The 27,614-nt window shown below is 49.1% G+C and overlaps 1 protein-coding gene across 4 annotated transcripts in view; it reads right to left on the reverse strand.

Moving 5' to 3' along the window:
- The window catches only part of WAPL (WAPL cohesin release factor), a 1,161,107-nt gene that overhangs the window by 765,542 nt on the left and 367,951 nt on the right, over window positions 1-27,614 (reverse strand). For all 4 annotated transcript variants that reach the window (XM_085607305.1, XM_085607324.1, XM_085607315.1 and 1 more), the window contains one exon: window positions 3,002-3,113. In XM_085607305.1, coding sequence (XP_085463431.1) covers window positions 3,002-3,113 — 112 coding nt within the window. The remainder of the gene's footprint in view (window positions 1-3,001; window positions 3,114-27,614) is intronic.

Here is a 27,614-nt window from a genome sequence, read left to right on the forward strand (position 1 = left end):
CAGATGGTGGGGCTCAGTATTGTTGGTCAACCCAAGGTGCTAAAATGCCTGTGTGTGCAGGGTCCTTAAAAAATATTCTCTGCATGACGCATCGTGCCATTTAACATTGAGAGAGACCGATGTTCTATGTGTAGCCCCCAATGTTTCAAATAGACCGTCTTCCTCTAAGGCTTCTCTGTGTAAGGTGACCCCATGGCATGCAGCTGCTCTGGCTATTAACTCTAGATATGGGGTGCTGCCATCAGAAGTGAGAGTTTTGCAGGATAGAGATCAGGATCTGTCTCTCCTGGAGGGTCTACATTGTAGTCATGCCATGGGTCTGGTGGGGCTTCATAGCCCCTACATCTGCTCCCGGGGCTGCATGAGGAGAACCCTGAGGTGTAATGTTTAAAGGGTTTCCTATTGAATAAGGTATTAATGGTACAGATCAAGGTAGTAGAGGGGAATGAGGAATAGGGTGGAAGGAACTGGTAGCAATGTCCTTTTTCAGGAATTTTATATCCAGTGTCCTCTAGAAAAGGAATCTTCCTTTAGAGGATGGGGTAACGCAGGTTTTGGTATGATGTGCCCAGTCTCTGGATGAATATGATGTCTTTCTGTATTGGATCCAGTCTCTGCATTGTTTAAAGAATTGCCTCTGGAAGCATTGGATGAGCAGATTTAGGTTTCAGTGTCGAAATTTCTGGAGCCAAACCAGGATGTTTCTATTCTTTGTCCTTCGGAGCCGAAGGTTTTGAAGCGGAGGTGGAGTCTCAGCTCTAGACAGTCGGAAGGCATTAGTTGTGCTTTCGGTGCAGAGCTGAAGGGTGCCGCGTAGGAAGCAGAATCTCGATGCGTACCATGGTCGGATGGCAATGGTGGCCGGAAGCCTTTTGTTTGGTGGAAGCAGGTTTGTGTGGGAAAAGAGGTTTAGAGAACTCACTGCACCTTGACCAGCTGAAACGTCATGGCACTCCAGTTCAATTTTGAGTTCAGAATCAGTCTTGAACAGAGAAAGTCTCTTCCTCTTCAGCTGCCGATACTTCCATGTTTTGCTGTTCGAGATCTTGTTCTCTGTAGGTATCAGGAGTGTCTTCAAGGCTCTACCTCTGCACCGCTTTTCAAAAGGCACGACAGTCAAGCAAGGTCTTCTTGGATCGATACAACCACCAGGTGTCACAATCTTTTTCTCCGTGCTCTGGGGAGAGGCAGAGATTACAGACATTGTGAAGGTTGGTGCGTGGATATTTAGTTGCACCTAGCGCAGAATTGACACAGTCTGTCCCATCAGTGGATTACTGAATGGAGTTATTACAGAGTGGAGAATACCTTCAACAGGGCTAGGCCAAAAGGTTGCAGTGGAAGTGTTATGACCAGACTACAAAACGTTCTTTGATTTTCGACACATGAGGGATGGGGAAAAGCGTTCAAAACAATACCCACAATGGTAGAGGGGAGTGAGCACCAAAGGGATCCCGAAAAACCTGTCTCAAACCAGAGCGCCACAATACACGTCCGAACCCAATGGCGGAAAGAATACAATCGAACAATTAAGTCCATACCCATGCGCTCTGACAGTAGGAGTCACCTTACCTGGTAAATCGAAAAGACTACTTCGAAGAAAAACAACTTGCAAACATCCGGACCAAAGACTAGATGGCAGGAGTATGCAAAGCATGTGTATCTACAGCACACATACATCAAACACTTTGATACCGATCCACACCCAAGAAGGGAAATGTCCTTCACCATCATGCCTAGTTGGAAAAATGGAGTGTACAGGGCAAGTGTAGATCCCAAAGAATATTCTGCTACTGGGCGCTTAACACCCTTCTCCTGGATCAACTGAGAGAAGTCATGTATTGTCTTGTGAACAAGTTAATTCCCATTCCCCTGTGTTATTTTCACTACTTGCTTATCACTAGTGAGGTTGACCTCCAAACAGGAAGGTGATGGTTTTCCCAGGCAATGTCTCACCAACATTAAATGATCTGAGTACTGCACCTGGTGAGCAAACCAATGATTACGGACTCTTACTTGTGATAACGTCCAGCATCTCTAAGGCTCAATTGCACCTTTACTCTGAACCCTTGCCAGGAAGTTATTTGATGGTAGCACAAGGTTGGCATTCACTGGATGATTGTCTCACATAGGTCAAGAAGCGGCGACTAAGTGGATGAGCTGCTACAAACACCAAGTTGCACAACAAGCTAGGCTTAACCACAGAGCATTGCAGCACAGGACACTTCCTTCAGAAGGAAGATGAATGCCTGAGAACAGCAGCCATAAACCCAAATAGAACCAAAGGATCAGTGGTAGCCTAAGGTAAGGAAACCACAGATCATGATACAAGCTAGGAAGGGTAAACTAAGATCTGCACAAAAAAGTTAACTTGTGAGGCCTTTCATACTATTACATCTACATTCACAGAATCAGTCCGACAGATAATCTGCTCATACAGTACTAAGTTTCAAACTGAATTTAAGACAGTTTTCTAAAGACGAAAAAGTATGGAAAAATGACTAAAGCATGCTACACAGGGCTTGAGGTGGTTAGACATTCTAATCTTAAGAATGTAGGACATGCATTGGTTAAAGTCCGGATTTTATGGATTATGTGACATTAGGGCCAGTAATTTAAACATGCAATGAGACTATGACGTACAAGAAAAACAATGAGAAATACATCTTCAAACATGGAGTCCAAAAATGTGGACTGCAGCATACCCCCAGTAATAGTGGGTAATTTCAAAAAGAAAAGAGCAGTGATCAAGAGCGAGGCATACACTGGCACAACAGTTGTACATGATCTCTCGTCTTGCTACCTGCAGCAGTGGCAAAGTTCCAGTATCAAAAACAAGAATCATCCATAACAAAAACTTCAGGCGCAGGAAGCAGCTCAAAAACATCCACCTGAACTCTACCATCGCAATTATCCTCAATTAATGTTCTTCCCTAATCAACAAACTGAAGAGAACAGCTCCATTGCAGAAGCACAAAAATGGTTGGATGGCTTTACATACCTGATGATGGTGTGTATCGTCCAGTGTTTTGAAGACCATGGCTACCATTCCATTTGCTCTAAGGTGCATTCGGAAACTAGGCATAGCACACTTTGTAGCCAAACTAATGACGCTGTGGAAAAAAAAAGTGTTCATCACTATAGCCATGCTATCCATACGGATGTTTAATTATTAACAGCGGCTTCAATCCAATTCTTTATTTTACAGTTGGTTTTGGGTGTCACTGCAATACAATAGAAGCAGTAGGAGTAGTGCTATTGGTGGGTGAGCGATATGAATTATTAAATCAGTTCAAGTCTCAGAATGGAAGGGCTCAACTAATTTCTGGGATTGATAACAAAAGAAAACTGTTACTTACCATGCAAGCAAATGTTTGCGGCATGTGGGGCTGTAGCTACACAAGCTGTATATACTCCTGCCATAGTGTGTTGTGCCTGGTTGTGCGCACGTTTTTCTTCGATTAAGCCTTTTGAGTCACGAGGTTGAGTGACTTCTCTTGCTGGTAGTGAGCATGGGCATCAAATTCATTGTTAGATTGTTTTCCCACATGACGAGAAGAAGAAACTGAACAAAGCAATGCATGAAAAGAGATATCCATACAAAAGATAGAAAATATGAAAAACTGATTACTGCAACGGCCAGAGGCGTCCCATGAGGAGGGACGGCGCATTCAAATCTACAGCACCACAAGTCAGAACAGACACTTACATGTTAAGTAACATTTTCCGTTCTAGGCATGTGTGGCTGCAGATACACATGCTATATATATATATATATGTGAACAAGGGCTTTCGAGCCCGAAACGCGTCATGGTTTGCTGAGAAATGGTCGAATAAATATTCTTGCCTGAAGATTCCTGTGGTCCGTCTCTCCTTCGGAGGTTGTGGGAGTTCCAAAAAAATATATATATATATATATATATATATATGTATTGTAAAGCAGTGGTTCCCAAACTTTTGACTACTGAGGACCCCCACTGAGTCACCACTGGAAGCCGGGGACCCCCAAGCAATTTGTAGGATTTAAATTTCAGACATTAAAACAGTAATTCGAAAAAAATTAACACACGTGTGCACACAAAACAAATACTCGAATTACTAATGATTTTAGGTGCATATTTACAAGCCGCTATCACCATGGGAACATCCCTTTTTGAGACGTTTCTGTGGCGATAGGGGCTTCACCTTATTTACAAGGCATCGGTAAGCCACTTATTTACAAAGGCAGCGTAAATGGGAGGCAGCGCCAAAATTAAGACCAGGGAAAACCTGGTCTTAACTTGGCGAAACAAGGAGAAATGCTTAATTTCTCCTCGTTTTTGCAAAACGCCTTGGATTGTTTATGTTCAGGAAGGTGACCCTTCCTGCACATCAACAATCTTTATTAAAAAAATGACATTTTGTAACTTCCATATGTGCTGCATTAAGCAGCACACATAGAAGTGACAAAACGACATTTCAAGATTTTTTTATGTGCAGGAAGGGGGACCCCTTCCTGTACATAAACAATGTTCCCCTATTAAGTGTAGCACCAGTGCAGGGGAAACGCAGGGCTGCACCATATTCTTGTAAATATGTTGCAGCCCTGCGTTTCTGAAGTGGCGGAGTGTGTTGTTAAGCCAAGGAGGCTAACGACACTCTCCGCCGCTTCTGTTGTATTTTATATCGAAAGAATTTGCAAGACAACGAAAAAGTTAATGGGAAGGTTGGTGCTGCATCTCCGTGACTAACTTTTCAATGGTTGGTTTTATTTCGCAGTACAAGGCTCCAGCTCCTGCCAGGGCCAGACTGGAAATCCAAAGCAGCCCTGGCAAATGATTTCAGACCAGTCCCCATACGGTGCACACCAAGTGCAGTGAGTGAGCCTGACCACTACAAAGGGGGCTTTGGGAGGCTCTCCCTCCAAAACATATAGGAAACAGTGGTGCAGTCTACAACACATTTATCATTATATATTGAATTGTATTAGCTTTTAAAGAATAGTAAATGAAGACCTGACTATGCACAGAATACGACCATCTTTCTGGGGGGTCTTCAATGATTCCCCCACTATCACCCTCCAACAGTGCTTCTCATCTCCCCATAGCCCCTCTGTCACCTGTATTTCATTTTTCATAGCAGTTCTCATCCCATTGTAGGATGTCAGAGCACTTTACATCACACACATAGAGACAGTGAATCATGCGTGTAAATCAGTGTATAGAAAATGTTACATAAGGCAAAGGGGACTACAAGGTGTAGAATTCACTTGTCATTCATACTGGTAGGCATTTTTAAAGAGTGCTTGGTCTGGAGAAGCACAAACTCAGGATTCAGAACATAACAGTGGTTAGCATTGACTTTAACAATAAAAATGTATTTCTACCCACATTTTAGCAGCATCAGGATAATGAAAGACTGGGAAAAAACATAAGTCACTAACTTGTACCTTGCAGTTTGCAAGCAGCTGTTTGATGACAGTTTATAGGTCACTGTGCTAGATTACGATTGTCACTTATGAACTGCACAGTAACAAAAGAATCTCGCTGACAAAAGTAGTAACCCACTGACCTATGCATATAAAATACTGTTTTTTAAAATGCATGGTGCACGTTCTTTGCAGTAGACATATTAACCTGTGCTATATTAGATAAGTCAAAGCTGCCACTGGACAAAACTCTCATCTCTCTCCAGCAGGGACATTAATCTCTGGCGTTATCTTGACACTTTTATTATTCTTTGAAAACTGCTAATTAAACAAGATACTTTGCAGTGCTTTTAAAACTGCTGCCTGCGGACCCCCAAGGAATGTGTCAGGGACCCCTGGGGGTCCCCGGACCACAGTTTGGGAAACACTGGTGTAAAGCAGTCGCTACTAGAATAGCGGTGGCTAGCCTGTGGATGTTGCAAAGGACTAAACGGATTACTACAAGACCAACGTTGGCTTGTTGACGAGCCAGCACATCCACAAAGTAGTGTTTTGTGAAGATGGGTAGTGTGGACCATGTAGCCGCTTTACAGATGGCAGCTATGGAAATACTGCTTAGGAAGGTCAAGGAGGCCACTTTTTTCCTTGTGGAATGGGGCTCAAGGTCTAATAGGCAAAACCCTTTTGGCTTTCGTGAAGCATGCTTTGATACATTTGACTATCCATCTAATTATGCATGATTTAGACAAGGCCTTCCCTTTATGTGGCTTAGAGAATGCAGCAAAGTTTTGCATATTCAGGAAAGATTTTGTCCCCTCTACATAGTACACAAGAGCTCGCTTCACATCTAAGGTGTGGAGAGGCCATTCTGCAACCTAGTCGGCTAGTGGGAAGAACACAGGAAGGTCAAAGGACTGGTTTAGGTGAAACAGGGAGAACACCTTTTGGAGGAATTTAGGGGTGATGGGGAGGACAACCCTGTGCCTGTGTACCTACAAGGTTCTTCTAGCGTTAATGCCTCGAGCTCACCCACAAGCCTGAGTAAAGTGATGACAACGAAGAATGTCTCTTTTCAAGAAAGGAATTGAAGGGGGCTAGAAGTGTCGGGCTTCTAACAGGGGATCCATTAGTCTTGTAACGACAATATTGAGGTTCCACGTCAGAGTCAAGAGGACCCAAGGTGAGAGGATTATTAAAGCCCTCCACAAAAGCACTGATGACTGCTATGTGGAACAGGGAAATGGGTTGTCTGTTCTAAAGAGAGGTAGGCAATGCGGCCAGGTGAAGGCGAATGGACGTGAAAGCTAGACCAGATGTCTGCAAGTGGAGGAGGTAGCAGACCATGTCCTGGAGCCCGGGAGTTAAAGAGTCAATGTGAGAAAATGGGGTTCTGTTGTACCCCACACACACACACTTTATGCCTGGCTTTTCATACAACTTTGACTGTAGAGTACTGGGTCCCTGGTGTCCAGGTCCCCAGTCCCAGTGTTCTTTCCCTAAATACATGTCCGCAATTGACATTTCTGCCCTCCTGTAAGTCCCTAGTAAGGGGTACACTGGGTACCTAGGGCCTGGAGGCTGAAGTGTTCCCTGGGACCCACTCATTAGAAGCATGCCACTGCCTTTGCAGCTGGAAAGCACCTGTGAGGGGAAAAAATGACCAAGTCGACATGGCATACTGCCTGTGTGCCATGCCAGCTAGCACTGCCTGAGATAAAGTAACCCTATTAGCAGGCCTTACCAGCCCTAAGGCAGGGTGCACTATATCCCAGGTGTGGGCATATCAGCATGAGCAGATAGGACTCTACAGTATTGGGGTCTATTCCTTAATATTTTAAGTGCCAGAGAAGCCATAGAGAGTACATGGGCTAGGAACTTGATAACTTGAGTTCCACAGCACCATAAGGGCTTCACTGAACAGTGTTTGGTACTAAACAGCTCCTTGTAATAAATCCACACTGATGTGAGTGTGATTTTTGTTTTAAAACATGTACTCAGAGGTGTCGCCTGGAAACCAACAAACCCTGGTGTGGTCTCTACTGGCTGTAGGTAGCCTGCCACCACCAGACATGTTTCTGGAACACTGGGTAGGGAGCCTCTGCACTCTGGTAACCGAAACTAAGCACAGAGTGGGCAGAGGTGTCACACCTCCTCCACACATGATGGGACAGTGCTCGAAGAGGGATACTTCAAAGGTAAGCCACCTTTGTAACGAGACCTCCCAGCCTCTGCTACTAGCAGCAGATGGCAGCCTCTGGTTTATACACCCACTTTGGGAGGGAAAACCGTTGGGAAAACTCAGGAGAATAGGTGGTGTGGCCACCACTGCCAACTCCACCACTTACGTGGGGGAGGAAAGGTGAAGCACATCTTTCAGTCCCCGCCATCTTGAAGATGAGACCACCACTCCAATCAGGGCTAGGTCTATGCCCCTCCCACAGGAGAGTAGGCATAATACCTACTACACACATGAAAAGCCTTCTAAATGGAGCATTTAGGTGGCTCCCCCAGACGCAGGAATTAGATCTGTGACAGCCTATTAAGAAAGAAGACATCCCTGCAAAGAAGACTGAAGACGATGACAGCCTTGGCTGCTGCCCTTCCGGCATGTCTCCAGCTTCTGCAAACCTGCCATCTGTCTTGCAGCCAGCGACCTCTGAAAACCCTGGGAGGACTGCTGCCTTCAAAAAAGTCTCTAATCTTCCGTGGACAGCAGACCTGTCCAGAAGAAACAGACTCCAAGGGCTTCGGATCCAGCTGGAACTGAGATCCCTGCCCACTTTGCACCCAACACCCACGGGCTAAGTCTGAGAGGCACACTGTGCAGGAAAGCCTCATCAGTGATCCTGACCTCGTGTACAGTGTTGGCTGACCTCCCCAGATCTCCATTGCAGCGCCTGCAGAGTAAATCCAGAGGCTCTCACCAACTGCTAACAGCTCCGGTAAGAAGCCTTCAATGTTAAAACACACCCCTGCACCCAAAGCCCCTGGGCTTGGTGAGCTGAACAGACAGAACCCTTACGACCCCCTACACCTCAACTTACCTCTGCTGTCGTTGGTCTCCCTCCTACAGCCTCCAGTGACACACCTGCAGTCTGTTTGCCAAAACAAGAATCTCCAATGAAAAGCATTGGGTGCCAGATGTTGAAATTGCACCCTGTAGCAGGTCGCCCCTGTGCCACTGGTGGTGTACGTTTGGTGCTGCTTTGTGGCCTCCCCGGTGCTTAAACTAATCCCCAAAGCTGGGCCCCTGCAACAGATTTAATTACCTACAAGCAGTGTGGCTCTAGGCACCCCCGTCTCCATTGGAAAGCATTGGGCCGAACTCCGATTTTGACCTCGGCACCCGACCGCACCTGTACCGCTGATGGTGCAGTTTTGATACTCACCTGACGCTTGCTGACTTTTGATTCTGAAGACTGGAATTTTAAGTGCTTTACTTACCTGTTTAACCTCAACATTGTTTTCCCCATAGCATAACATTGAACTGTTCTGAAAAGTATTTTTATTTAAAAAACATACGTACCATATTGCGAAAAGCTTGCTCTTAAAATAAAGTACAAACAGTTTCATTGTATATAAATTGGTCTGGATCTCCTTCTTGAGTCGTGTGTCCATTATTGTTGTGTAATAAATGTGTTATGCGCTGCTGTGTTAGGCCTACGGCCGCTCGCCCTCACTAGCAATAAGAAACACTTAGGGTTTTACATTGAGCCCTGTACACCTTTGGGGAACCCTGGACTAACAGGTCAATTCGCTGTGTGTGGCAATAATGGACAAAGCGTTTCCCTTTACAAAAAAGGCCTGTGCGCTAGGCCTGCGCATGCGTGCTTCTTTTAGGATGCTCATGCATTCAGATGGAAGGTTATGATGTACAAACTCTAAGACCTCAAGAGTCACATCAAGATTGAGCAACCTGGAGGCTGAATGCCTAATTTCTCCATGGTTATGAAGTTATAGGTCTGGCCCATCGGTGAGCCTCTCGTGTGCAACCAATGAGTTCTAGAATGGTGCTGAACCAGAGCTGGTGGGCAAAAGGGGAGGGCAGGAACGTCTGCCATAGCCTTCAAACGACAAACTAAAGTAGGGGCAAAGCAGAAAGGCATAGGCAAATATCCCTGATCACATCATCCACAGTGCATTACCCATGGACTGCGGGAACCTAGAGGCAAAACTTGGGTGTTTGACTTTGGCACAGACGTCTACCTGAGGGTACCACCATCGCTGGAAGTAAGGAAGGAAAACTCTTGGGTGGCGTTCCAATTCATGGACTTGTTGCTGCAGCCTGCTGAGGAGGGCAAAGTGGATCTCTACTCCTGGGAGAATCTCCATCAGGAGGTGAATCTTGCTGCAGAGGGCCCATTGCAAAATGCTCTGGGCTGAGCAAGAGCTGGGGTGACCAAGTGCTGCTCAGCTTCTGAAGGTAGTACATGGCTGTCCTGTTGTCAGGCTGAACAAAGTACAACTTTGATGGTCAGATGGCATAGGAAAGCTTTGAGAGGCAGATAAACTGTCAACAGTTTCAGGAAATTGATATTGCGACCCTGTTGTCTGGGCTCTCACTGGCCTTGAACAGTCATGTTGTGCAAGTGCACACCCCACCCTGTCAGAGAGGGGTCTGTTGTGAAAAGTGAGGCCACCGATCAACACTGGATCGTTCAAATGATTCACCGCTTGAGACCATTGCTGCGCTCGGCATTCCTGTAATGGATGCATATGTAATCTGGCATGTAGACATAGGGGTAATGCAGGAGGCCATTATGCCTACAAGGGGCATGACTGTCCTAACAAGAGTATTGACGGCCCGACTAAAATTGAGGAATTGGTGCAGGGAAGTAATGGAACCAGACAGAGTTTGTATAGGCTTTACCAACTTCTGAGTGCAGTACTGTTCCTAGGTAGGGTTGAATCTGGAGGGTCTGGAGATGGGATTTTGTGGCATTGAAAGTAAACCCTGGCTCATGTAGGAGATTTACCATGGCCTGTGTGCGCTCGCAGCAGTATTGGAAGGTGGCGCTCTCAATCAGTCAGTCTTCCAGGCTGGGAAGGCATGTACACCCTGCCTATGCAACTGAGTAGTCACCACCGGAAGGCATTTGGTAAACACCGGAGATGCAGTGGTCACCTCAAAAAGAAGCACCTTGAACTGGTAATGCCTTCTGCTGATCATGCACCTGAGACAGAGGTATTGGGGTGGGTGTATTGGTATGTGGAAATAGGCGTCCTTCAGGTAGAGAGCAGTCAGCTTGCTGCAGAAGCGGAATGACATCGAGAAGAGTAACCATGTGAAAGTATTCTGAGCAGATGTATTTGTTTAGGGGCAGAGGGCCCGAATGGGTCTGAGGAAGCAGTCCTTTATAGGAATCAGGAAGTAGAAAGAGTATACTCCCATGCCCCATTAATGAGGGATGGGCTCTATGGCCCCTTTGAGGAGAAGCGCCCGATGATCTTCCCAGAGAAGTCTTTAATGTTCGAGGAAGAGTGTTTTAAGAGTGGCATGCTTGGGAGCGTTCCATAAGGCAGCGAACAACCCTTGTAGACACCCTCCGGCAGGTGTTGTGTGGCCAGGGGAAGGAAGAGGGAAGTTGGGTTTTTGCAGTGGTGGCGGTAGCCTTTTTGGGGGATGACACCCTTGCCTCTACCTCTTGTGATGGTATCTCTAAAGGAGCCTCTTAAGTATCCCATGCCACAGGACAGCTGGGCCTGGGTGTGTTGGCCCACTGTGGCGCTGCGGGAGGTGGTCTTAGAGACTCCACGGTATGACAGGTGGCGAAATGGACCTAATCTTTTCCAGCATCTGATCAACATGCGTTTCAAACAAATGTTAGCCATTTAACAAGAGGTTGAGCTAATTGTGTTTAACTTCAGGCTTGAAGCCAGAAGTTCACCTTCACGTATGCCTGCAAAACAGGACACTGGAGTGGACGTTTCAAGCAGCAGTGCCGGCTGCGTCTAGGGCACAACAAATTATGGTATTAGAGATCTGCATGCCCTCTGGAACTATCTTGTACCCCCCTCTTCATGTGCTCATCTGGGATATGTTGGAGGAGCTCTTCCGTCTTGCCCCAGTGGGCACGGTCATTGCATGAAAGCAGCCTAATGTAATTAGCTGCCTGCACTGTGATCCTCTTTCCTGCAGCATCACTGTGCTTGCTTCCTTTTCTGGTGGTGGGGCATCACCAGCAGCCTGATTGTTAACTCTCTTGCAGACAGTATGAACCACCAGAGATTCAGGTGGGAGCTGGCCATGTATGTAAACAAGATCAGTAGGGGGGCCTTGTATTTTTGTCAATTACGGATGTAATGACTCTGGCTCGGACAAGGTCCTGGAAGATGTCTGGGGCATGTTGAAGCATGCCTCCACGCATGGGGAGGAAAGAATCCGAGTGGAGATCAATAGTGCAGTAGGAAACAGCCCTGCATATATGCTCTGGGTAGGAGTTGGAGTCATCCGGGGGTTGGGGTAGGGGTGTAGGTTACAGGTCAGGTTCTATGTTATCCGGTAGGTCAGCATCGTGGGACTCCCATGTGTCACCTTGTGGAAGAATGTGAGGTGAATAACAGTGGGATCCACTGGGGAAGCAGGTGGAGAAGGTGAATGCTGTGGAACAAGGGATGGGGTGGGTGCGTCACAGGAAAAGAGCCTTCTCCAACTTTGTGCTGCTGGGGTGCAACAGGCATGTAGGGGGCTTCGTCGAATTACAACTGCCATTTGGATGGTTAAAAAACAGCTCCACTGGGTGGGTAAGGATGTGGCCTGTATGGGGGAGTTTGACCAAATATCTTTGTCGATCTCTTCCGGGAACTAGTGGAAAATTAGTTGGACACTGCCCTGAGCCAGTCTTGTTCATTGGGAAGTTCGGATCCAAGGCAGATTTATACGTAGCGGGTGTGCACTCTGAGGGTGGTTTCGATTTAGAAGCCTAAGGTGTCAGCTACGAGGGTCTGGTTGGAGACGAAGTTGGAAGCCTCAGTGATTTCTTTGCCCCCAAGCCAGAGCTAGGCATCGCATTCAAAGATGTGGTTGGTGCCAACCCTGGCCCGGAGGCAGTTGTGGCCCGGTAGCCTATCATTCTAGAGAGGCTGGACAGCCCATCATAGAGGGCAGCTCGATTCAAGCCATGGTGAGGGGGAGGGGGAAACTGTACTCACAGCTTGTTAACCAGCTGGTAAATCCTCAATGTCCAGGTCGGAGCAGTCATCAGAGGAGAAAAATCTCTTCATCTGTGGCCGATGGCTGTGGAAGTTGTTCCCCTTCGATGTCCTGTGGCCAAAAAGGTCGAGTGTTTTCGATGCTCCTACACAACATTACAAGTGGATATGCCTGAAAGTCGACAAGTCTCTTCTTGGAAAAGAATGAGCGGCATGTGTCGCAGGCAACCTCGTTGAGCTCGGACGAGAGAGACAGATTTCAGACCTGATGGAGATAAGGGTATTTTCAGTGGCAGTGAGGACAGTAGCGGAAGGGCATCCATTCCATCAACGTGAAGGCATGGTAGAGGAAACAAGGCCGAGAGATGGTAGGAAGCCCCAAAGGGCGAGGACCCCACTCGGGTCTGAGCCCTACTCTGAAAAGTCTCACAGGCGGAATGCGGTCATCGATCTGAGATGCAAAAGGGGAAAGAAATGAAAACGATACACAATACAGAAGGAGGGAAGGAACCTGTGGACCCTAAAAGGAGCTCGGTGATTGCCTCGAACCAGAGCATAGAAACACGCCCGAATCAGACAGTGGAAAGAAAACAATCTAACAATGGAGACTATGCCTGTGAGCATTACAGAAAAAGTAGAGCTCACAATACCTCTTGACTCAACTTTGTTGAAGATAAGCAACTTGCACACATCTGGCCCACACTTGAGGCAGAAGTATGCACAGCATGTTTATTGACAGCCATACAAGCCTTAAACAGTTACTTACTTGTAAGGGTGTCCCTTCACACACACTCACAAAGCACTGCTGCCTGGATAACCAAGTACAGTGGAGTGGGCACTTTGCCCATTCTGTCCTGCAAAAGAGAGAGTGGGAGAGTGAGTGGGAGAGTGAGTGGGAGAGTGAGTGGGAGAGTGAGTGGGAGAGTGAGTGGGAGAGTGAGTGGGAGAGTGAGTGGGAGAGTGAGTGGGAGAGTGAGTGGGAGAGTGAGTGGGAGAGTGAGTGGGAGAGTGAGTGGGAGAGTGAGTGGGAGAGTGAGTGGGAGAGTGAGTGGGAGAGTGAGTGGGAGAGTGAGTGGGAGAGTGAGTGGGAGAGTGAGTGGGAGAGTGGGAGAGTGAGTGAGTGAGTGAGTGAGTGAGTGAGTGAGTGAGTGAGTGAGTGAGTGAGTGAGTGAGTGTGTGTGTGTGTGTGTGTGTGTGTGTGTGTGTGTGTGTGTGTGTGTGTGTGTGTGTGTGCGCGCGCTGCTTTGGTATCCATTCCCAAGGTGAGGAATCTGCAGTTAGAAGCCTCTATCAGAAGAACAAGTTACTTACCTTTGGTAACCCCTTTTCTGGTAGAGACTAACTGCAGATTCCTCAATGACTCACACTCCTCCTCGACTTGTGAAATAGACTCATACAACCCATTAATATGAAATATCTGCACACTGTACTTCTGATTCCATTGACTCAGTGTCCAAAGGGGTGGACAGAGATCAGAAACAAACATCAGTGCGTGGAGGTGGCAGCCTAATGGTGGCACATAAGTCATATCTGGAAACACCGGACCTGACGTGGAGCCGCAGGTCACCACCTCTCAACATGAGGGAATTGCTATTAAAGTTTCCAGGCCCAGCCTTGCACCTGGAAAACATTCCATGGTGAGCTGTTTGCAGTTAGACCTCTATCAGAATAATATATTCTACATTAAAATAAGAACAGGAAGTTGTGTCATGGAGTAAATAATAGACATAGTAAATTCAAACCTGCTCCTTTTCAAGGAAGTTGCAATATATAATTATCTCATCATGCCCAGCAGGGTGTCAGTTCTTTGGAGTACAGGGAAGATGCATACGTACAGCAACCTGTTAAAATGTCGCCCTAAATGAACACTCCTCACTATGAATTCAGAGGGAATACTCTTGTTGAGGAAGAATTATGTTGCACACCCTGTTGGCATCTGTTCTTGGCATTTAGAGTTGTAGATTCACATCCTTTGCAAACTCCTGAAATCTAGTGCTTGCTCTGGATGTTTGTAAGGAGTAGTTTCTTTTCTGTAACTCCAGTTCTGTAGTAGGGGTATCTCTGTTATAGTCATAATCTAGTGAATAGTCCCGCCCATGTGCGCGGACCCCGGAGCAATAAAAAATAATCTCTAAAAGGTGACAAATCATGTACACCTGCATACACCTTTAAGAGAGAATTTAATTTAAAGACAGATAATGCAGCCTATACCCACAGGCTACACTGTCCAGTACTTCAACTAGAATTCCACCAAAATCCACAAACAGCACTGCCTGTCCAGTTTTTCTCCACATAGGAAAAAACCCTGCCTCTACCAGCAAAAGCCTCTGGAATGATAGAGAGGAAGGAGTGGACAGACAAGCCCCATAGGCTGCCATTATGTGGCTTGGAACAGGATACTGTGCCTTTAAGAAAACTTTCCAGTTTTCCAGAACTTTCCCCAGTATCCCAGAATGCCCAGCAGGTCCCATTTACTTTCAGTTCTTTTTGAAGGCGTAGCACGCCAGACCTGTAGCATTCTACATATGAATAAGTATCTCTCCACCGGGGAGGAGGGCGGGCGCTTATGACTATAACAGAGATACCCCTACTACAGAACTGGAGTTACAGAAAAGAAACTACTCCTTCTGTAGTAGGGGATCTCTGTGTATAGTCATAATCTAGTGAATAGAATGGCAAGCCCATCCCCACACAACAAAAGCGGTGGAGAACACATAAGACACTACCACTACTGTGCGAACAAATTTCGCAGCGAAGCCTGCCCAACCTGAGCATCTGCCCTGGCATCCGTGTCCAGACAGTAATGCGCAGCAAAGGTATGGACCGACTTCCACGTGGCCGCCTTACAGATTTCCGCAATCGGAACATTACGCAGCAAAGCCGTCGTGGCAGCTTTGCCCCTGGTGGAATGAGCCTTAGGTTTACCCCCTAAGGTCTTATTAGCCTTTTGATAACACAACTGTATGCAGGACACAATCCACCGAGAGATGGACTGCTTAGAGGTCGCAAGACCAGTCCTGACTGAGCCATAATTAACAAACAATTGGTCAGACCTACGAACATCCTTGGTCTTATCCAGATAAAATTTCAACACCCTTCGGACATCCAGGGAATGGAGAGCCCTTTCCGCTGGTGAAGAGGGATTCTGAAAGAACGTAGGTAAAGTTATGGTCTGATTGACATGAAAGTCAGAGATAACCTTAGGAAGGAACTTAGGGTGAGTACGCATCACAACCTTAGCAGCATGAAACACAGTATAAGGTTCTTGACAACATAATGCCTGAAGTTCACTCACCCTGCGGGCCGATGTAATGGCCACTAGGAACGCCGCCTTCCAGGATAGGTGCTGCAATGAAGCCTTGTGAATAGGTTCAAAAGGCTCTCTCATCAGTCTGGACAGCACCACATTCAAGTCCCAAGAAGGCGAGGGAAGTCTGACAGGAGGGAACACCTTCTTCAAGCCTTCCAAAAAATCCTTAACCACAGGAATCTGAAAGAAGGACGTCTGTGAAGGGCACTTCCTGTAAGCAGTCAAAGCAGCCAGATGAACCTTAATGGAATGGAAATTAAGGCCAGACTGCGCCAGATGCAAAAGGTATGGAAGGATGACATCTTCCTTACATGTTGTCGGATCAAAGTTCTTGGACTTACACCAGATACAGAACCTCTTCCACTTGTAAGCATAGGATGTCCTAGTGGAAGGTCGCTTAGACTCCTTCAGAATGTCCATACAATCGTCTGGTAGATTCAGATGACCATATTGCACTATTTCAGGAGCCATGCCGCCAAACTCAAAGACGAGAGGTTGGGGTGCACCATCCGCCCCCCGAACTTCGTGAGCAGGTCCGGCCTGCACGGCAACCGCATGTGAGGAAGGAGAGACCGGTGAAGAAGGTCCGTGAACCACCACTGCCTGGGCCACTCCGGGGCGATCAGGATCATCCGCGCCCTGGACTGGGACAGCTTGATGAGCACCGCCGGAATCAGGGGAATGGGTGGAAAAGCGTACAGAAAGCTGTTCGACCAATCGATCCATAGCGCATTCCCCAGCGTCCCCCGCTGGTAGTACCTGGATGCGAAGTCTCGGCATTTGCTGTTTTCGGCGGTGGCGAACAGATCTACGTCTGGAGTCCCCCACCTTGCGAAGACTTCTCCTAGTACTTCGTCGTTTATGACCCATTCGTGGTTTTCCTGAATCAGCCTGCTCAAGGCGTCCGCCTGAGCATTCTGCACCCCTGGCAGATGCGTGGCCGTGATCGTCAGTCCTCGGGCCAGCAGCCAGTGCCAGATCGCCTGCGCCTCCTGCGACAGAGTGCGCGATCTCGACCCCCCCTGCTTGTTGAGGTAATACATCGTGGTTGTATTGTCCGTCTGTATCAGCAGCGAGTTGGTCTGGAAGGACGGAAGGAAAGCCTTCAGTGCCAGGAAGACAGCTCTGAGTTCCAGGAAATTGATGTGGTACGTCGATTCCAAAGGAGACCACTTCCCTTGAATCTGCAGGTCCCCGGAATGCGCACCCCAGCCCTGGAGAGAAGCATCCGTCACCACATTCGTCGTGGGAATGTCCTTGTGGAAGGGAACCCCCTGGAGGAGGTTTTCCGCCGAACACCACCACTTCAGAGACTGACGAGCATGTAGAGACAGTCGGATCTGGTCGTCCCAAGAGCCTGTCTTCTGATCCCACTGATCCTCCAAGCACTCCTGCAGTGGTCGCATCTGTAGACGTGCGTGCGGAGTGAGGAAGATACAGGAGGCCATCGATCCCAGTAGAGACGACACCTTTCTCACAGTCGTCGATGGAGCAGTCCTGAGGTCCTGAGCCTTCCGAAGGAGTGATAACCGTCTCTCCTCCGAAGGAGACACGCTTGCTGACCGCGTATCTATGGAGGCCCCCAGGTACTGTATGCACTGTACCGGAGATGGGACCGATTTGGACATGTTGACGTGTAACCCCAGCTTGTTCAAGAGCTCGCACGTCCAACGGAAGTGTTCTTGCGCTTCCTCGAAGGATGACGCCTTGATCAGCCAATCGTCCAGATACGGGTAGACAAACACCTTGTTCCTCCGCAGGTGTGCCGCCACCACCGCCATGCACTTCGAAAAAGTCCTGGGAGCAGACTTTAGCCCGAATGGCAGTACTGTGTATTGATAGTGATTGGCGCCGACTTGGAATCGCAGGAACTTCCTGTGCTTCTGTGCTATGGGCACATGGAAGTACGCATCCTGTAGATCTATGGCACAGAGCCAGTCTCCCCGTTGCAGCTGAGGGTAAATCTGGTGCAACGATAGCATGCGAAACTTCTCTCTGCGAATCCACTTGTTTGCTTGTCGCAAATCCAGAATGGGCCTGAACTCGTTCTTGTCCTTCTTGCGAACGAGGAAGAACCGAGAGTACAGACCTCTTCCCCTTTGAGACAAAGGTACTTCTTCTACCGCCTTTTTTCTCAACAAGATGTCTGCCTCCGCCTGGAGCTCCCTCAGCTGGAAGCGAGAGCTGACCGGCGGAATCGCTGGAGGCGGGCTGATGAACCGAAGACTGTATCCATTGCAAACAATATTCAGCACCCACTTGTCCTGAGTAATTTTTCTCCACTCTGCCGGAAAAAATCGAATGCTTCCCCCCACTGGAGTGGGTAACGGTTGAGGGGGAAGTAAAAGCTCAGGGCCGAGACCCGGCCGGGCCCTTGTTTGTGGTAGTAGCCTGCTGGCCACCTCTACCCCTCTGGCGCTTCTGGAAGGGCTTGCGGAACTGCTGCTGTTGTGGCTGCTGCTGTCCCGAGCCCTGCCCACGCCCTCGGCCCGACGACCCGAACCTCCTCTGGAACGGTCGTTTCTTTTTCTCGGCCTTCTCTAACCCGACGGCCGTCAGGGTTTTCCGCTTCAGCCTTCATGCGGGCCATTTCATCATCCGCATGCTTCCCGAACAGGGTTTCCCCCGAGAAGGGCAGGTTGGCCACTCTCTGCTGCGCCTCCGGCTTGAGGGACGTCAGGCGCAACCAGGAATGGCGCCGCTGGTGGACGCCATGACAGTAGGCGTGGGCGGCCAATAGCGATATATCCGCTGCTGCGCTGATCGTTTGGTTAGAAACCAGCATGCCTTCGCGCACCGTCTCCAAGAAGTCCTCCTTCTTGTCTCGTGGCAGGAGGTCCGCATATTGCTGCAGGGATTCCCACAGGGCCCAGTCGTAACGGCCCAACAACGCCCCTGCACTCGCCGCCTTCATCGTGGTGGCGGCGGTACCACACACCTTCCTGCCCGCAGAGTCCAGCCAGCGGCTTTCCTTGTCCGGTGGCACCGTGGAGGCCGGGGCGGTCGCATGTTGTTTTCTCGCCGCCGTCACGATCACCGAATCCGGCTTCGGGTCCCCTCTCAAGAATGACGGATCCGACTCCGGGGCCCTATATTTCTTCATGAGCCTGGACGGAGCGGCCTTCGCTGTTGCGGGAGTGAGGAACAGTTCCAAGGCTGGTTCCACCAGTCCAGGCACGAGAGGCAGGAGGGGGCGAGACAAGTGTCTTTTATGAAGCGTCTCAAATATCACGGACGTCGTGGGTGTTGGAACCGTCACCGTGATATTCAGCTTCGCAGCCCCTCGCAACAGCACCTCCTGGAACGAGACCAAGTCGTCCACCGGCGACACCCTAGTCCCCGGGGAGTCCGACAGCGTCGGGGAAAGGTCCCTGTCCGAGGAGCGCGACCTGGACCTATACCTTCTGCGGCGTCGTCTAGAGTCTGACGAGGATCGCCCTCGGCTCCGCGATCGTCGCCTCCTGTGAGAGCGGGAGCGCGACCTCTTCGGCTTAGGCCTGTCCGCCGGTCTCGCTGGTCCAGGCGACCGTGGGCGTCGTGGCTTCGGGGTCCCCTGCGGCGGAGTCTGGTACCGTGGAAGGGAAACCGACCTCGGGGGGACCGGCGGCGGTACCGCAGGAGTGCTTGGCAGCAACAGAGGCCGGGGTGGCGGGGACAGAGTCCGCGGCCGCGGAGGAGGCGGTGGAGGAGGTGGAGACGGTGGTGGAGGAGGTGGCGGTGGCAGAGGTGGGAGAGGAGGAGGCGACGGAGACCTCCGAGGCGGGGTATACACCACTGAGTACACCGATCCCGGCGACTCTCTCTTCCTCGACGTCGACGTGTGCCTCGACGTCGACCTGCGGCTCGACGGCGATCTTCTCGGCGGCGACCTCCGCCTCGACGGCGACCTCCGCCTCGACGGCGACCTTCGCCTCGACGGCGACCTCCGCCTCGACGGCGACCTCCGCCTCGACGGCGACCTCCGCCTCGACGGCGACCTCCGCCTCGACGGCGACCTCCGCCTCGACGGCGATCTCCTTCTCTTCATAGACGGCGAGCTGCGATCCCTCGACGCCGAACGCCGACGCCGGGTCTTCTCTCGACGTCGACCGCTGGACGCAGCCGAAGACGGCGTCGTCGCCGACGACGCCGATGTAGTCGACGGCGGCCTATTCAGGTCCCTCGACGGCGATTGTCGACGCCGCTTCTCCCCAGAGCCCTGGGGAGACGGCGAACAGACGGTGGTCATCCTCCTCGACGTCGCCGTCGACGCCCTCGACGTCGACGGGGAGCGGGAGCGCTTACTGGTCTTCCTGCCCCTGGGGAGCCCCCCAGAGGCCTCAGTATGGGCCAAATCAGCCCCTCCAGACCCACCTGGTGCCTTCAGTCTTCGCTCCTCCAGAGCTTGAAGCCTGCTCTTCATCCTGTCCCTCAGGGTTCTTGCTGAAAACGAGTGGCAGATGGTACAGCTTTCAGGCACGTGGGACTGGGGAAGACAAGCTATGCACACCTCGTGTGGGTCAGTTTTAGCCTTCTTTCGACCACATTCCGGGCACTTGTCGAACAAGCCAGGCATGTTGACAGTACCAGCTACTAAACACAAGAAAAAGTGAAAAAAATTGCCAAAATCTCAATGAAAACCTTGAAAATGGTAGAGCTCAATGCTCCAGGGTCCTGCTAGCAGGAGCCGGAAAAAAGAACTGAAAGTAAATGGGACCTGCTGGGCATTCTGGGATACTGGGGAAAGTTCTGGAAAACTGGAAAGTTTTCTTAAAGGCACAGTATCCTGTTCCAAGCCACATAATGGCAGCCTATGGGGCTTGTCTGTCCACTCCTTCCTCTCTATCATTCCAGAGGCTTTTGCTGGTAGAGGCAGGGTTTTTTCCTATGTGGAGAAAAACTGGACAGGCAGTGCTGTTTGTGGATTTTGGTGGAATTCTAGTTGAAGTACTGGACAGTGTAGCCTGTGGGTATAGGCTGCATTATCTGTCTTTAAATTAAATTCTCTCTTAAAGGTGTATGCAGGTCTGCATGATTTGTCACCTTTTAGAGATTATTTTTTATTGCTCCGGGGTCCGCGCACATGGGCGGGACTATTCACTAGATTATGACTATACACAGAGATCCCCTACTACAGAAGTTGACTTTCTTCGAAGAAGTCTTCCCCAGTCACAAGGTAAGAAGAATACTCCTTTCTGTGATAGTGCATATGGGCACTGACTGCATTGTTAGATTGATTTCCCGCAAGAGGGTGCGAATGCAGTAAGTAAGTGTAGTATAGAGAGGTCCATGTGTACGTAATATAAATAATAGGCACTGCAACAACCACAGGTGTCCGCGGAGGAGGGAGGGAGCATATGAATCTACAGCTCTATATGGCAAGAACAAATGCTTACAGGGTAACATAATCCGTTCGAGGCGTGTGTGCCTTAGATACACATACTTTGCATAGATTATATAGCAGTATTCTCCCAAAGTGGTGGCTAACCAGTGGGTGTTGCAGTTGTTTGAGAAAGTGTTTTCGGCACTGCTTGTCCTACTTTGGCTTGTCGACTAAGCTAAGACATCCACACAATGTTTGGTAAATGTGTGTAGTGTAGACCATGTAGCTGCCCTGCATGTGTCAGATATGGGAATGTTCCCTAAAAAGGCCATAGATGCTCCTATTTTGCTAGTAGTGTGTGCTCTAGGAGGTATAGTTAAAGTTTTTAGTTTTAGCATAGCAAGTTTGAAAACATTTGACAATCCACCTAGAAATACCAGATTTAGAGACAGGATTTCCTTTAGGAGGTGAAACAAATGCAATAAAAATGTGTTTTGCGAAAATCTTTTGTCCTATCAATACAGTATAACAATGCTCCTTTTACATCAAGAGTATGTAGAGCCCTTTCTTCTACTGAATCAGGTTGAGAGAAGACGACAGGTAACTCCACTGTTTGGTTGATATGAAAAGCAGAAACTACTTTTGTAAGGAATTTAGGGTTTGTAGGAAGAACCACTTTATCTTTATGAAGTTGAAAGATGGGTCCTTCAAAGGTTAATGCCTATAACTCACCAACACGTCTCAGTGAAGTGATAGCAATTAGAAAGGCAACCTTCCATGATAGAAATTGTAATGTACAATTGTGTATTGGTTCAAAGGGTGGACCCATAAGCCTAGTGAGAACAATGTTAAGGTTCCAAGTAGGTGCAGGTTGTACCCAGGGTGGTATTCTTTTAAAGCCTTCCATAAAAGCTTTAATTACTGGGACTTTGAAAAGGGACAAATGTTGTCTGTTTTGTAGATATGCAGCTACCGCTGCAAGGTGTAATCGAATAGATGTGTAAGCTAAGCCAAACGCTGTAGATGCAAAAGATGCATCAAGTGGATCAATTGTGTTATTTTTTTTATAATAGATAATCTTTTTCCACTTTGCTGCATAACATGCTCTAATGGTAGGTTTTCTTGCTTCTTTCAGGATTGTCATTCAATCTGGTGGTAGGTTTAAATATTCAAACTATGACTTCAGGAGCCAGATCGCTAGGTTGAGCTCTTGGGGTTTGGATGTCGGATTTCTCCACGGATCGGTATGAGAAGGTTGGAAGGGAGATGCAGTTTTTGGTATGGCACTTCTGACCGTTCTAAAAGTGTGGTGTACCATGGTTGACGAGCTCATTGCGGCGCCACTAGAATTAGTGAGTGATGTCTGAGTTTCGGAACTAGCAATGGAAGCAGAGGGAGAGGCGGAAAAGTATAAGCAAATATCCCTGACCACTTTGTCCATAGGGCATTCCCTTTGGATAGATGGTATGAGAATCTGGAGGTGAAGTTTGGGTATTTTGAGTTCTCTGCTGTGGCAAAGAGGTCTATCTGTGGGAATCCCCATCTTTGGAAGTACGGAAGAAGAACCTGGGGATGTAGTTCCCATTTGTGTCACATCCTGCTGAGGGGATCGGCAAACTGGTTGTGCATTCCTGAAAGGTGTTCTTCTAGAAGATGAATTTTGTGATGAATTGACCCACGCAAAATGGCCAGAGGGGCGTGACAACTGTAGTGTGCGCCCCCCAACCTTGTTTTCTGTACATAGCTCTCATATTGTCCGTCCAGATGAAGACAACTTTCCCTACTAGATGAGGCTGAAAAGCTTTTAGTGCTAGTTGAATTGATAGAAGCTCCAAGTAATTGATGTGGTGACTTCTGTGTTTGGTATCCCATAAACCTTGAAGTGTTAGAGGCTAGAGAGGAGCACCCCAACCTGTAAGAGATGCATCTACTGTTAGTATGACTTGTGGAATGGGATTGATGAAAGGCAACCCTTTTTAGGTCTCGCCTACGCAGCGCGCAGGCGCTGCATAGGAAAGAGACCTTTAGGAATCGGCACAGCTTTGCGGGCAAAACGTGCACGCGTTGCATTGCTTCCAATGGCAACGCGTACATGTCTGGCGATTCCCTTGCGGGAGTGAGCTTTTTCGTCATGTGTTCTCAATTATCGCTCCTGGCGCCGCTCGCTCCCGCAAGGGAAAAGCTTTCACTTTTGGCAACAGTTTTTTTTTTTTTACTTGAGGCGCGCACGCTTGTTTTATTTCAATTATGGTTATATGTGTTTTCTGACAGTGTGGGGAGCTGCCTCGCCAGCGCCCACCTCCTTCCTTCCCGCCAGCAGACTTGTAACGTTTGTCCTGAGTCCGATGCGATGTGTGTTGACGTGGGTGATGTCAGCACTGATGAGCTCACTGCCGGGGGGTAGTTGGGGGCTGGCGTATTGCTCGCCTGTCAAACTTAACACATAAAAGTATTTTTTATTGTAGCTGCATGGCCGTAACCTAGTCTCAGTATGTGATATATTTTAAATAAGAGAAAACATGCATTTAAAACCCTTTAAAGCCTGAAAGCATTACACGTCGTTTTTTGCGCACGTCTGCGCATGTTGGCAGGTCAGTGCGCACACCGACGCAGTGACAGGATGTGCCTAAAATGCTTTTGTGCTACGTGCTTCCACGCTCCCGCACATATATGTAGAGTCCATGATGTCTTTGACAGGTCTGTGGGAACTCGAGGGCCCGCCCCGGCACCAGCACGACTCGGACCCCCCTCTTTTGCGGCTTCGCACCCTGGAAATTAAATATGTCACGTGACGCGTGATTTCACACCACTCCATGCACACCCCTCCCCGGTACCCTATCCACAGCCACACCGCACACGTCAGACACCCTCTCACAAACAGAGCACTCCAGTCCTGCTCCCCAGAAATCCTCAGCCAGGCCGAGACTGCTGGTGTATTCTTAATATCCGCACTACATCGCCCGTGCAAGGGCAACGAGACAGCATGTCACGGGTGCCGAGACAGCATGTCACGGGTGCCGAGACAGCATGTCACGGGTGCCGAGACAGCATGTCACGGGTGCCGAGACAGCATGTCACGGGTGCCGAGACAGCATGTCACGGGTGCCGAGACAGCATGTCACGGGTGCCGAGACAGCATGTCACGGGTGCCGAGACAGCATGTCACGGGTGCCGAGACAGCATGTCACGGGTGCCGAGACAGCATGTCACGGGTGCCGAGACAGCATGTCACGGGTGCCGAGACAGCATGTCACGGGTGCCGAGACAGCATGTCACGGGTGCCGAGACAGCATGTCACGGGTGCCGAGACAGCATGTCACGGGTGCCGAGACAGCATGTCACGGGTGCCGAGACAGCATGTCACGGGTGCCGAGACAGCATGTCACGGGTGCCGAGACAGCATGTCACGGGTGCCGAGACAGCATGTCACGGGTGCAGAGACAGCATGTCACGGGTGCAGAGACAGCATGTCACGGGTGCAGAGACAGCATGTCACGGGTGCAGAGACAGCATGTCACGGGTGCAGAGACAGCATGTCACGGGTGCAGAGACAGCATGTCACGGGTGCAGAGACAGCATGTCACGGGTGCAGAGACAGCATGTCACGGGTGCAGAGACAGCATGTCACGGGTGCAGAGACAGCATGTCACGGGTGCAGAGACAGCATGTCACGGGTGCAGAGACAGCATGTCACGGGTGCAGAGACAGCATGTCACGGGTGCAGAGACAGCATGTCACGGGTGCAGAGACAGCATGTCACGGGTGCAGAGACAGCATGTCACGGGTGCAGAGACAGCATGTCACGGGTGCAGAGACAGCATGTCACGGGTGCAGAGACAGCATGTCACGGGTGCAGAGACAGCATGTCACGGGTGCCGAGACAGCATGTCACGGGTGCCGAGACAGCATGTCACGGGTGCCGAGACAGCATGTCACGGGTGCCGAGACAGCATGTCACGGGTGCCGAGACAGCATGTCACGGGTGCCGAGACAGCATGTCACGGGTGCCGAGACAGCATGTCACGGGTGCCGAGACAGCATGTCACGGGTGCCGAGACAGCATGTCACGGGTGCCGAGACAGCATGTCACGGGTGCCGAGACAGCATGTCACGGGTGCCGAGACAGCATGTCACGGGTGCCGAGACAGCATGTCACGGGTGCCGAGACAGCATGTCACGGGTGCCGAGACAGCATGTCACGGGTGCCGAGACAGCATGTCACGGGTGCCGAGACAGCATGTCACGGGTGCCGAGACAGGACAGCCCTCTTCTCATAAGTCTATTGAAAGCCGAGATTTAGGGGTGCAAGGACAACCAGCATCTCGCAGGTGCAGAGCTAGAGAGCACCTCACTAGTGCCGTGAAGATGTCAACTATAGGCACCGCCAACATCTCACAATTTCCAGCAAACCTTCACAAGTGCAGAAGCTGAGAGCATCTCAAAGTGCAGAGACAGCTAGCATCTGACAGGCTCAGAGACAGCTAGCATCTGACAGGCTCAGAGACAGCTAGCATCTGACTAGTGCAAAGGCAAGTAACAGTACAAGGACATGTCGCCAGCTAGTCACACACACTCAACCACACCGACGGGCAACGCAACTGCACAGCAAACCCACAAACCCAATACCGGACATTTTCCAACTTGCTTTCATATGGTGTACGCAGTGTTTCCCGCATAATTATACATTTACCATACTTGCCTCATAACCATGATCTCCTGCATATTTTTCCTTCTCTTCTTGCATAATTTAGCCAACCCTGCCATATCTTCCATCGGCCAAGTGTAAGAGAACCTGGGGCACGTGGCACAAGGAGATAGAACCTGGCTGAAAACATTGTGAGGTTACATTTGTATGAACTGTGCCTGATAAAACGGCATGCACGATTACCAACCAGCTGTGTTCATTCTAGTATGGGGAATTGATTCTGTGCGTGGGCATGTACGATGACCTGTCCTTTTTTTGACTTTCCAGGTATCACAAATTCAGTCGTGCAGCGCGCCCAATACCAGACATTTTCCAACTTGCTTTCATATGGTGTACGCAGTGTTTCCCGCATAATTATACATTTGCCATACTTGCCTCAACCATCGTCTCCTGCATATTTTTCCTTTACTTCTCGTAAAATTTAGCCAACCCTGCCATATCATTCCATCGGCCATGTATTAACACAACAGTTACATTGCTCTATAACATACCTTAAAAACATTACAAAAATCTCAGGCTAAACACTTATAAGATCCCAAAGGCAAGACCTATTGGCTATGCTAATGCTTGTTTACAGGTTGTGTGTGTTCCACCACTGCAGAGAGCAAGGAGTGCGGCGGTCTGCCAACACTAGATCTGGTAATTGACCCTGTGATTGATTCCACTGACGTTCTAACCATTCCTGTAGGACGCATGTGCAATCTTGTGGAGGCACTACTGTAATGCATGAGGCCATCATTCCTAACAGCTGCATGAAAGTCTTCACTGTTAGGTACTGGTTGGTTTGAAACTGTAGTGATAAAGTTTGAAAGTTATAAAATCCTGGCTGCATTGGGAGAAGCTAGAGCTGTGTGAATGTTTAGCGTTGCTCCCAGAAATATTTGCAGTTGTGAGGGTTGAAGACAGGATTTTTGTGCATTGACTGTATATCCCAATTGATGAAGGTTTAGGGTAGCTTGAGTGTGTTGTAAACACTGTGTTGGCTTTGATGAGCCAATCGTCCAGATATGGAAATTGAATAGGCTACTTACCAGTATGCATCTGTTCTTGGCATGTAGGGCTGCTGACATTCATATCTGTGCATAGATCGCCGCCTAGTGTTGGGTCCGGATGTTTGCACGTTGTTGTCTTGGAAGAGTCTTCTAAGTATCACAAGATAGGTGACTCCTCCCCTGGACCACAGTGCGCATGGGCATCCTCTCCATCCTTCGATTGTTTTTCGCCATTGTGGCAGTGATGGAGTAGATACAGTAAGTGTTGACCATGCTATACAGTAATTCTGAGAGCTGCAGCTGCTACAGGCGCCGGGGAGGAGGGTGGGCGATATGAATGTCAGCAGCCCTATATGCCAAGAACAGATGCATACTGGTAAGTAGCATATTCAGTTCGAGGCATGTGGGCTGCTGAATTCATATCTGTGCATAGAATACATAGCAGTACCTCCTATTAGCGGCGGCTACCCGTGCCAGCTGCAGCAGTCTGAAAAAGAGTTTTGAGAACAGCCTGTCCTACAGCTGCCTGCTGTTTTGAGTGTACATCTACACAGTAGTGTTTGGTAAATGTATGTATAGTGGACCATGTGGCTGCTCTACATATTTCCTGTAAAGGAAGGGTTCCCAGGAAAGCCATGGACGCCCCTAACTTTCGTGTTGAGTGGGCTCGTGGGGGAATCGTTAATGTGCGTTTAGCTTTTAGATAGCAAATTTGAATACATTTAACGATCCATCTGGCTATACCT

Source organism: Triturus cristatus, chromosome 1_2 (assembly GCF_964204655.1).
Source record: "Triturus cristatus chromosome 1_2, aTriCri1.1, whole genome shotgun sequence".
Lineage (NCBI taxonomy): Eukaryota > Metazoa > Chordata > Amphibia > Caudata > Salamandridae > Triturus > Triturus cristatus.